Raw genomic sequence first — 12,165 nt, 5'->3', positions numbered from 1 at the left:
GATATAAATTTTTAGCTAGGAGCTAAGCTTTGATAGCAGTTTAATATTAATAGCATATAGCGAGGTGGTGTTCAGAGGCAGTAATCATCAATATTTTCTATCAGATAAGGCAACTAATTCTTAAAATGCTCATTTTCTAGTTGTGTCAGGGAAGACATGAGCAAGAATAATGTCTAGCTGTGTGGTGTGTTTGTACAGAATAATAACCAAAGATCAAGGATCATTCTGCAGCTGTGAAGAGGTAGCCAAGTAAAATATCCTTGCTTTCCTGTGAATGGTGTTTGGGGGGAACCTTGTATTCAGACTGAGACTAAGGGCGTAGCAAGTCAACTTGTGCTTCTAAGAAACCTTCCGATGAAATGTGTTATGGAAATGCAAATTATGTTTCCACTTCACTACCTATGTAGTAAGCGCCAGTCTTTTTTTTTTTTTTTTTTCCAGATGTAATTGCCATTGTTTTTCACTGTAAAGAATATTTCTGAATTCTAGATGACTGTTTTTCCTGCTGTGTCAAATGGGTGCAGTATATACGTATAGTAAGGTGGGAGGAGCTCTGGCACATCACCAGAGAGAAGGAAGGAGCAGTAGGACCAGGTTTAAAACCAAACAATTCTCTAGCAATGTAATTTAGTTGAGCAGAGAATTACTTCCATAGTGTCTCACTTGCTTGTACCTTAAAAAGAAGTTTGGTTTTGTTTTGAAATTCTGTATGCACAGTAGTTAACAAATGATACAATTGTGTTGAAAATAATGCATTTAATGAGAGGATTGTGACTCTGCTGTGCAGTCTGGCTTTGTGTTATAAAGTAACTGTGTGCTCTTGCCTTTGTCTTTTCCAGATGTTTCTGACAGTGTACCTCAGTAACAATGAGCAGCACTTCACTGAGGTGCCAGTCACCCCTGAAACGACCTGCAGAGATGTGGTGGAGCTGTGCAAGGAGCCTGGTGAGACTGAGTGCCACCTGGCTGAAGTGTGGTGTGGCTCAGGTAGGTTAGGCTTGCACTTTGTAAATTACTGGGCATTCGCTACTTCTAATAAGGTAGTGCACAGAGACCTTGACAGATGTGGTCCTGTCCCAGAGGGTTTCTGCCTTAGTTTTGTTAATATCTTCATCAGACCTGCTGTGTGATAATGCATCTACAGAAAGGCTCACACGTGCAAAAATGAGTTAAAAGAACGGGAATCAAGCATGCAGGATGTTCTTCTGTGTATGCAGCTCTTCTCTGACTCAAATGAGTCTCTGAAGGGTGTGGGGGAGTTGTTTCCTCTTCCTTCTTCTCCCCACAGTGGGATCCCAGTGGCCTGTGTGAGGTTTTTGAAGTAGTAAGTTGTTGTGGTTTAACTCCACCCAGGAACTAAGCACCACACAGCCACTCATTCACTTTCCCCCCACCCAGTGGGATGGGGGAGAGTCAGGGGGGGAAAAGTAAAACTTGTGGGTTGAGATAAGAACAGATTAATAGAACAGAAAGGAAGAAACTAGTAATGATAATAATAACAATAATAAAATGACAATAATAATAATAAAATAATTGGAATATACAGAACAAGTGATGCACAATGCAATTGCTCATCACTCACTGATGGATGCCCAGTTAGTTCCTGAGCAGCGATCCCTCCCAGGCCAACTCCCCCCAGTTTATATACTGGGCATGACGTCACATGGTGTGGAATACCCCTTTGGCCAGTTTGGGTCAGCTGTCCTGGCTGTGTCCCCTCCCAGCTTCTTGTGCCCCTCCAGCCTTCTTGCTGGGTGGGCATGAGAAGCTGGAGAATCCTTGACTTAGTCTAAACACTACATAGCAACCACTGAAAACATCAGTGTTATCAACGTTCTCTCATACTGAACCCAAAACAACACTATACCAGCTACTAGGAAGAAAGTTAACTCTATCCCAGCTAAAACCAGGACATAAGTATAGTTCTGTGACCCAGTCAGAATAATTTCTTCAACCCCGTAGCCATTTTCACTTGCAGTGACAAAGGAGAACTTCCTTTTTCTGATGACGTTGTTTCTGATTGTGTTAATTGAGTTTGGAAGGGGTGTTACCAGAAGTAGTAGGAGTTACCTGATGTGAAGTGCTCTAAAGAAGGTGTGTGGTGGGTGGGAGAGAGGATGTAGAAACTACTTTTGACCATTCCCTGTCCTTTTAAGCCTGTGGAAGAGGGTGTTATGTATGTGGCTTATTGTGGCTTTTCTTCCTCCTTCTGTGTTCTTGCTGATTTTTGTCTTGAAAGTTCAAATTTCCCTAGCTTGTAGTGCTCCACTGGAATCGGAGAACATGTCAACAACCGAATCAAAAGCTAAAGTATGGGTAACTTTTCATGGCTTAAATGGGAAAGGACTCTTGACTATCTCCTGTCTCTGTGGTACTCATTAGATAGTGGTAACCATCCAGAGGCATAAAATAGATGAATCGGGACATGATTTTAAGTCATGAAAAATAATGATATTGGATCCAACTTTTTTGAGATGCTTCAACAAAATTATAAAGAATCAGATGATAAGAGCTTATGTTCCTGCCTTCCTCTGCTGTTGGCTCTGCCTCATACCTGTTCAAAGAAGTCTTTGGTGAACTGGATGTTTGTTTAATAGCATGAGATACCTGAGTTCTCTCTTGACTTTTAGCCCCTTCTGACAGAGATGTAATGTTTCTGATATTTCTAAGTTCAAAAAATGCAACAGAAATTTTTTCTTCTCCTTAGAAAAGTGTCGTGGTTTAACCCCAGCCAGCAACTAAGCACCACGCAGCTGCTCGCTCGCTCCCCTCACTGAACTCAAAACATAGCACTGTACCAGGTACTAGGAAGACAGTTAACTCTATCCCAGCTGAAACCAGGACAAAAAGAAAGCATCTTCTCTTTATAAATGATAGTCAAATAAAATCTCCAATCCAGCAGGGAAAGATCTTTCAGGAAAGTGTTTTTATTGTACATCTTTGTCCAACTCTGTCTAAATCAACACACTACCAAAGTCTACAGTGAAAGACAAGTAAAATAAAGGTTTAGGTAAAACCGCTGAATTTATAGTTAGCCTTAGACCCACACCCTGTTGAAGAGCATAGGTTGTGATGGTAAGGGACAGGGTTCTCCTATTGTTACCAAAGTTGGAGCCCTGCTAGAGTGGGCAGCTCCTCTCCTTGTGTTTCCTGAACCTGGATTCTTGATTGGATTTTGAGATCTTGAGGTAGAGTATGCTGGAAAGGTTAGCAAGATTGTCCTGAAATCAAGGGAGAGCACCTAGACCGAGAGCCAACTGAAGTCTGCCAGTCCTTAGTGTCCAAATGGTCTTGCTAAACTGAAAAGTAAACTTCTGGCTGAGTGGGACCGTATAATACATGGAGGTTTATTTGTAAAATCAACTTGTCTGCTTCTCTGGTACTCGAGGAGATGTAAGAAAATAATCTGGATACAGAAACATAAAGTGAAGCAGAGAATTTTTTCTGAGATAGTCTTTGTAAGGACATCATGAGATACCACGAGAACAGTTATCTAAATGTTACTTTCACAGCTCTTGTCATAAGACAGAGGAAAAAAAGTATTGTCCATTTATACAGTGAAAACCTTGACAACAAATTATCTTGTTCCCTTCACTGATCCTGTCATATTTGCTAATTATTTACTTCCATATACAAACATTGGTGTGTGTATAAAACTGTATACAGTTTCAAATTGTACTTGGTAATAAAAAATGCAGTAGTCTCAAATCATGTAACATTAAAAGACTTGAGTACTGGATGAAGTACGTGCATGTTGTTTTGGATAAAATACATCCTTTCTTAAGTGTCTCTATAACATCTAGTAGCAACCATTTGCAAGATATGTTTTCATGCATATCTTGGATTTGGGGTGGGGAGGAGGGGTGGGGAGTGCAGGGATGGAGAGAAATACTTTTAGCTTTTGCCTAATCTCATTTTAGATGTCAGCAAAGTTCACTATCTTGTTTTGCCAAGGTATGCCATGACTTCTATTTTGTTTGTGTTTTACACTGAACAAATTAAACTTTATTTTAAAACAAAGATCGTGCACGGCAGCTAACTTTCTGGGGTAGAAACAAAAGATTTATGTTGGAAAATGACTTCTCAGACTTCAATTACTGAGATCCTTCTTAGATCACTTGTGTGTCTCTCTTTCTGACGCTTGCTCAGGAATTTTAGCTTCTGTTGTCAGACCTTATTAAGTGTACTTTGAAAGATTGCTGCAAGTGTGCTTGAGGCACTCTGCTCCCTGAAGGGGGCAAGTTTACTACTCCCTGTCCTCCCAGTTTTACTTGAAATTTGATGAGTACCAGGGCAAAATTTCTTGATCTTCCTATTATTGCCAGACTTCTGTTAGGTGACTGCCTTGGCCACTGTGGAAAGCAGTCAAAAGGTGTGTGCATGTATAAAGATTTTTATTTTTTTTTCCTTTGAGACAAGGAATAAAAAAAATGAAGTCCGATTGTTTGTCCTTTCTTCTTGAGCTTTCCAAATGTAGTTTTGTTTGGTATTTGAAATCTCTTTGACCTTCCTTTGAAGTCACTGAGTGGTATTAACAGAATCCTTGTGTAAAGGGCACCTCCCTTGATTATAGAGTTTCAGTTGAAGTATTGCCGAGCTGCTAGAAATCTGTCTTATAAACCTGCTGTATATTCTTTAAGATGGAAATCTGACAGTGGTACTGTTGGTTTTTTGTTTTTTTGCCTTTTTTTTTTCTTCTTGAATTAAGGTTTAGTAGATGAAGAGCTTATTTAGCTGTCTAGACAAGTAACCGCCAAGAGACTGCTTTTTCTGTAACAGTGACCTACTTGCTTATTCTGTAAAGCTAATCTCTTTTGACAATGACTCCAGAAATTTTCCTTCCTAGATTGCTTGAGCGCAGCTGCAGCATTTTCATTTAAAGGAACACTTTTATGTTGAAAAGAGCTTTTCACGTGCTGGAAACATATGTTGGTAGCTCCTCGTCTTATGAAACTGAAAACATTTGTGCTTAATGCCAACAATTTTTCACCTGAAATGATTATTCCATATTAAGATAGTGACTTTGAAAGACTCTCCATTGAATATGAATGAACTACTCTCTGATTTCTCCCCTCTCCCCTCCAAACATCCAACAAAAGCAATGTCAGGAAAAAATGAAACTGGTGCAAAAGTGGGGGTATTTAATTTCAGTCTTTGTCTGCTTGTCTTATTTCTCAGGCCAGGAACAATATATTCTGTTTGTCTGGCACCCAGTGCAAATGGATCTAACCTGATCGTGAGTCTCAGATGTTGTCATAAGATACTATGACAGTATCCTGACTGCAGAAAGTTGACTGCTATAATGTACTGACCACATATTTGCCATCACTTTTAACATAGGTGTAAAAATGTACGGTAAATTGTCTAGATTAACAAAAGCAATTGCTTCTGTGTAAAGATTTAGAGGCCAATAAGTAATTCTAATTATATACTCTCTGTGAATGCTCAGCTGTGAAGTGTGTAAAATTTGGAAGAACAGCAATACAGAAAGGGAGGAGTACTGGTAAATGAAGGCAGTAGATAAAGACTCCCACTGGATTTTTGCAATATCAAAAGGCAACAAGTAAGGCTTCAAAATTGGAAATGTGACTGAATCCTGAACTTGGGAACAAGAGCAGGAAAAGGAATTCAGTGGACCTGTGCATGTAACTTTTTAAGAAATCTCATCTTAACTGTCTGAAAAGAATAGCAAATTCTTATTGGAGTTCCTTTTCACTGTCTCTTTCTTTTATTTGAGCGATGAATCCAAAATAGTTTGGCTGTTCCAGGTTTATCAGAAGCACAGCTTTTGAAACACATGTATTCTGAACTTCGTCAAATTTGCTGTCTGAGAGAGTGAGCTGGATCTATGGCTGACAGGAGCTATAGGAGAACACTTGAAGTGACAGGAGCTGTGATGGCTTGCTGAGGATCAGGCCTGTTGAGTACTGCGTAGGAGCCTCTTCAGGGTACTGAGTGCTTCTGCCCGAGCTTGAATGCAAGGCCTGCAATCTGGCATTTGATTGCAATCCTTAGGAAACATTAAGAGAAGAATTCTTCTTCTCTGAGAGTTTATCTTTGCATCTCTCTTCTTTCTCATTGGAATAGGAGTAGGAATCGAGGCAGGGGAGCCCTTGAGGAGGGGGCGGGAATGACGGAGAAATAAGTTTGTCTGAGGTTCCGCAGAAGTGGAGCAAAAGGTATGCCAGCACATCTCCTGTGGTGGTGAGTGGGTGAGATGATTTGCAAATACAAAACTTAAGGCACTAGAGCTGAAAGCTCTGAACTGCTTGTTTGCTTCCCCTTGGGCTGTGACAGTGCCTCAGCTTCTCCCTTTGGGGACTGACTTTTAAAGGAGTGTATCTACTTTTCAGAGGCGTTGGTTTAATTTCAGAAGCAAGGAGTGGTACAGCGCCTTCCTAAGGGAAAGTTAGAAGTGCTTTGGATGAGGGCAAGGGTTACATGCACACACTGTACCTGAGTAATAAAAGGTGTTCAGGTGAAAGATGGACAGATATTTTTTTGTTTTGGTATGTGCCTAAGCTACATAGGTATGTAATAGTCAACTGGCTTTTTACTTTTTCAGAACGTCCCATAGCCGATAATGAACGGATGCTGGATATTTTGCAGCGCTTTGGAATGCAGAGAAGTGAGGTTCGTTTCTTTCTTCGGCATGAACGCTCTCCCTGCCGGGAAGCAGGTGGGTGTTGATCTCAGCCGGTCTATTTGTCTAAGTTTCATTTCATTCCTCAAGGTTAAGGAAACAGCCTGTGTGTGTTATTTATTAATATTGGTAGTCAGTATGGTATTGCAGCCCTCTTTGGTCTGGCCATTATTTTCTTACGAATAGAGAATGCTAGTAACAGAAAACTTGTTCATTTTAGTAAATACTTCATCATTCCTTGCCAGATCTGGGGACATTAAATCCAAATTGGAACTTTTGCAGGTTTTCTAGAGCTGGTCATCACCAAAGCATCCAAGCGCATCCTGTATTAAATATATTAGCTATAGCTAAATACCTAGAGATCTGTGATGGTCTCTTCTTTTAAATCTAGTAACCAAGCTGTTGTCTAGTAATGTAACTTGTTATTTGGGCTTAGGATGTTTCACCTGGATAGTACTTTACTAGGGTGATAAACAGCATACTTGGCAAAAGATGGAGTTCTTCGATGTTTCTCCCACAATCTACACATTCATAATAGTTTCAGGAATAGCATTAAATGAACTGCCTAGTCAAGTTCTCTGAGAACGTAGTATCTATGCATTGTAAATCTAAATATGAAACCTATAAAGAAAATGACTTTTTGCTTTTCAAGGTTTTTCTGTGCATCTCATGTTAATCTCCTCAGTAGAATCCTTAACACTTTCACCTTTAAATCAGTTGTCTTCCTCCCCTTTTTCTGTTTTCATCCTTTGTAATCTTCCTTGGTGTTGGAAGTACCACATTTGTGTTAAGTGGCATTGTACCCAGTGTGTTTTAAAATGGCTAAATGTATCTTGATGTTTGAAATGTGTAATGATGGTAGAATGAGTACATGAAAAGTTAAAGCGGTGCTATCTCTACCTACTAAGGATCTTACAGTGCAGCTTAGTTGTCACACTGTAATTTTTCAAGTCCAGAGTGCTCATAGTATAAGGATTATTGGCATTTTATTGGCCATGGCATTGCTAAGTAATATGTTTGAGGAAGAGCAAATGAATTAGGAGGTCTGCAGTTAGTCTTGCAAGAATATGCTCTTGAAATAGGTATCAGGTGATACCTAAGAATACCTAAGAAGTGAACAGAGATGGTTTCATCCTGTAGTACATGTATGCCCTACAGGGAAATGAGCGAGCTTGGTCTTTGGCATCTGAACACCATTTGTACATAATTTGATGGAAACGTTAAAATAGGATTCTAGTTAAGTAACATCTTTACTGTCACAATGACTGCCAGGAAAAAAAAAATTGTGCTTTTAAACCTTGTTGTGTGCAAATAATCAGCTGTAGATTAAGTGGTGCATCTTTCATGATAGGTGACTAACCTTTAACTGTTGTTATTCATATTCTCTGTGAGACAGTTGACAAAGGCACACCAGAACATCTAGATGCTGGTTTTAAGACACTGTGGTCTAAACGCCTCACTGAATTAACCAGATATTTTTGTGTCATTTGTAGAGGGGAACATGTTTTTGTGACTATTAATCTGTAATGCAGACTTACTAGGGGCCTGTTGACCACAGGAGAAATATTGAAATAACATACTGTTAGTTAAGCTTTTTTGTTTGTCTGTTTTTTTTTTAAACAGTCTTATATCTCAAAATAAATGTTGACATTGAACAGCAGTCTCGCAAAAATATCTTGTGTCATCAGTCAAGTTTCTCTAAGTGGCAAGAGCATGGGAAGAACAGTTGTTCAGATTCTAAAACAAAATGATTGTACTGTTTCCCCTTTTGTATTGAATGCTATGTCTAAAGGGATAAGAAAAATCCTAAAATACCTTACCGTCTTTGACTATCCTGTATTTCTTCTAGGGACTGGCCAAAGGTCTCAAGATCCAGCCTTAAAAAGAAATGGTGTGAAAGTGCCTGGTGATCGAAGAATAGAGAATGGAGTAAGTGCTTGATGCAGTGGCCAGTATAGTGAAAATGGAGGCTTCCCTTCCTTTGAGATACTGGTGCAAATCCTACCCTGGAAACTAAGAGGCTATTTTGGAGAGATCTCTAATGACTGCTGTAAAACAGATACAAAGCCTCTAACAATTATCACCCTTGATTTTAGTTTTTAAGATGTCTCTGAGATCCATTGGTTGCCATACCTGTGTTTGCTGCTCTGAGATCACCCATACAAATTCAGCATACTTTCCCTTTTCTACTCCCATTGAAAATTTTCTCTTGTTTTCCTTCAGTTCATTAGTAATTTCATGTTCAGTTTTGTGTCAGAGATCCCTTAGTTCCAGATTTCAAGTTGAGACCAGTTAGTGTTTCAGCATTGAATCCACTGTCTGTCATTTTTTTCTTGGTCCAGAAGATATAACTATGGATGTAAGATTGAATCTAGGTTCAGGAAACAGATGTGAACAGGTAACTCATGTAATAATAATGCTACCTTTGAGGGTGGTGGGGTTTTTCCCCTGCTATATTTAAACTTTCTGTTTTCTTCAACTTGCATTGAAGTGCTTTGAATTGAATTTGAATGGTACACCTACAACCACAGATCAATCCTGCTGTGTGCTGAGCATTCTGGGCCCAGTCAGTCAAAGCTGATTCATGCTGAGCTTAATTATAAAGGGGTCTGAAATGCCTCTTTAAAATGCTGCTGAGATTTTGCTAGAAATATTAATGTTTCAAGAGATGTCAGCTTGTGTGTGTTGCTGGATTGGGCTATACGTGTGAGCTTACAACTATTTATTCTTTTACCATGGAAATATGCCATTTCTTTCTAATTATTTTACTGGATACTCTGTTTTTGTTATTATTTTTTTAAAGACCTTTATCATACTTTTCTGCAGTAGCTCTATGGAGTTGCACTCTAGCCAAATTAAAAATTCTAGACTTAGCATGCTTTGGATTTTCTTTGACAGGTCAGTGCTCCAAGGATGGATATGACACTGGCTGAACTGCAGGAAATGGCATCACGCCAGCAGCAACAAATTGAGGCTCAACAGCAAATGCTGGCTAACAAGGTGAGTTTGGAATGAGATTGTTTACAGCCAGGAACAAAGGTAGTAAGAGTCACATGAGGTGGAGGGAGGGTTGGGTATTTGTGGTTTTTTTTCACGTCTTGTAAACAGAGGGCTCCCTTTCTTTGGCTCCCTCTTTTTAAATTTGAAAGTCAACCTATGCAAATATCTAGCAGTAAAACATTAAAATAATGCCAGTGATATAAGTGACCGTATAGTTTACTGAAAGGATAGAGCATATAACATTAATATATTGTCATTCACCCTGGTGGTTCTGCCAGCCCTACTTGTGTTCTGTGTTGTGACCAGCCATTCACCGGTTTGATCACCGAACAATGCTTTTGTCTCTGGATATAATGCTGTCCTGTAATGATATCTTGCTTTCTCCTGACAGAGTTCAGTGTGCCTGGTTTCCTGGGGCAGCTGTCTGGGAAAGATGGCATGTATGTGATAAAAGTAACTAAGAGCATGATTTATAAAAGGTTTGCTGAACAATAATAGAAAAGCTAATGAAAGCACACAGGGTGCTCCTAAATTGATTAGGGGGAAAAATACTCTGAATGACTCCTCAGAATGGTGGCATGGATTTCATATTTGACTTAAGTGTTGTACACACTACTCTTGAAAATACCGTAGAAAATGCTGCTTTTTGCAAAGAATCCTTAAATGGAAGCCCATCCTGAAGAGCACTTAGCTGTTTGGATGGTTGAGTTCCCATGCCTTTCAGAATGTGCTCTACAGGGGAAGAGGGCTGCTCTGGGGCTCTTGGTCTTGCTACTCTTCCTCTGTCAGAAGCCCCATCTCACTCTCCTTTCAAGGTAGCTGAGTTCTAGCACTCACCCCATGTTTAGCGTCTTGTTTGGGTCCCTTGGCTTTCAGTAGGTGTATCTTGGGGGACTGCTTCAAACTATGGCTTTGTAATGGTTCTGAAGCACCTGCAAAGTGGTACTATGGCCTGTCAAAATAGCAAATAAAACTTTATTTCTGTTTCATGGTAAGAACTGGTATGAAGAAGATGTAAATATAAATGTAAGAAATCAGTCAATCAGCGAAGCGATTAGTTTTCACTTGATCTTTAGCAGCACAGTTAATACCTATCCTGCTCAGATTAATTTGTCAAGGTAGAATGTTGCCCTCTTGGTTCCAAATGACAGGTGAGTGTTTCATATAAAAGCGGAGCCTAAACTCTCATAACTTTTGGCGGTTTCACTCACAGGTGGCAGTAATAGACCTTGGTCTTATAAATAGCAATAACACTGTAGTCACTGTCTATATGAAACCAGATATAGGAACATTATATCTATATATATTTACTATATTACTATAAAGGGAATTGTACAAGATTTAAAAAAAAAAAAAAATTATGAGTTTGAGACTGGATAGCTAACCATACAGGTAGGTGTCTGCTGCCTGTGTTTTGCAGAAGAGTAGCCTTGTGGGTGTCCCATGGGAGAGTTTTTCATTTAACATTGTCTCCCTGAAAGGGCATTTAGGAAACCAGGTTTGCTCCAAAGAGAGGCTTTCCATTGCCTCTTTTCTGCCTTCTGAAATCAGATGCAATATTAAAAATAGATTCTGAGGGGGAAAAATACACTTTCTTTTTAGACATGAGCTGTATTATCTATTTTTTGACATTTTCCTGTGTGGGATTGACTCTAAACTAAAGCATACACTGCAGGTGCTGCCTGGCTTTCTCCGGAAGGCAAGCTTATGCTTTTGCTCTTCTTTTTTTTTTATTCAAAGTGCACAAGAGTCCCTGTTCTAAATATGAGTGGTGATTTTTTTTCGAGGAAGTGTTGAGTTCTAATGTTAGTAAGCAGTGGTAGTCTTGGCTGTTAGTGGGTGCTTGGGAAAGTCTTAGTAGTTCACCTACCTCTGGAACAACCTATCATCTCCAGAACTAGAAGCCATGTGTAATGGCCAGTGATTTAAAGGAAGTCTCTATAAGTGATATAGTGGTTTCTTTTAGCTCTAAACTATAGGCTTCTGTATATAGAAACTGATAGCACACCATTTTACTCTTATACTCTTGGAGAGGCAGAAGGATCCTCTCCACTGAGATGATGTCTGTTGTATAAATGGGAGCCAGGTCACTGTGAAGGTTTTCCCATGTCTTGAATCATCCTGTGTTGTGATAGCAGTGATCACTACCAGGAAATTGTAAATTTTGAGAGCTTTGGTATGCAGTGATTCCCCCCATCTTAAGGAGGTTCTCGCAGAACTAATAAAGATACAAAGAGTGATGAAAATGATCAATAATTTATGGAATGCCTTCTGTATAAAGAATGTCTAATATATTCCAACATGACTTACAGTTGTTTAAAATGTGACATATGATAGAGATCTGTAAAGTACAAGCAGCATGGAAAAGGTAGAGGGAAAATAATCATTAGCTCTTGCAACTTAAGAGCCAAGTAGTGATTAAATGAAATTGGCAAATGTCATGGAACATGAATGCTAAATCTTTCGTAGGCTTCAAAGGGTTTTGAGCAATTTCATGAAAGAAAAATTTACCAAGGGCTGTT

At 39.3% G+C, this 12,165-nt stretch overlaps 1 protein-coding gene across 1 annotated transcript in view; it reads left to right on the top strand.

The window, feature by feature from the left end:
* The first annotated feature begins 839 nt into the window (after positions 1–839).
* The window catches only part of TP53BP2 (tumor protein p53 binding protein 2), a 31,085-nt gene continuing 19,759 nt past the window's right edge, over positions 840–12,165 (top strand). The window contains exons 1-4 of the mRNA XM_010577689.1: positions 840–987; positions 6,566–6,679; positions 8,493–8,572; positions 9,542–9,643. Of these exons, the coding sequence (XP_010575991.1) occupies positions 840–987; positions 6,566–6,679; positions 8,493–8,572; positions 9,542–9,643 (444 nt within the window). The remainder of the gene's footprint in view (positions 988–6,565; positions 6,680–8,492; positions 8,573–9,541; positions 9,644–12,165) is intronic.

This window comes from Haliaeetus leucocephalus, unplaced genomic scaffold (genome assembly GCF_000737465.1).
Source record: "Haliaeetus leucocephalus isolate CR32 unplaced genomic scaffold, Haliaeetus_leucocephalus-4.0 Scaffold577, whole genome shotgun sequence".
Classification (NCBI taxonomy): Eukaryota; Metazoa; Chordata; class Aves; order Accipitriformes; family Accipitridae; genus Haliaeetus; species Haliaeetus leucocephalus.
The sequence above is the reverse complement of the archived record's forward strand: the minus strand, read 5'-3'. Positions and strand labels throughout refer to the sequence as shown.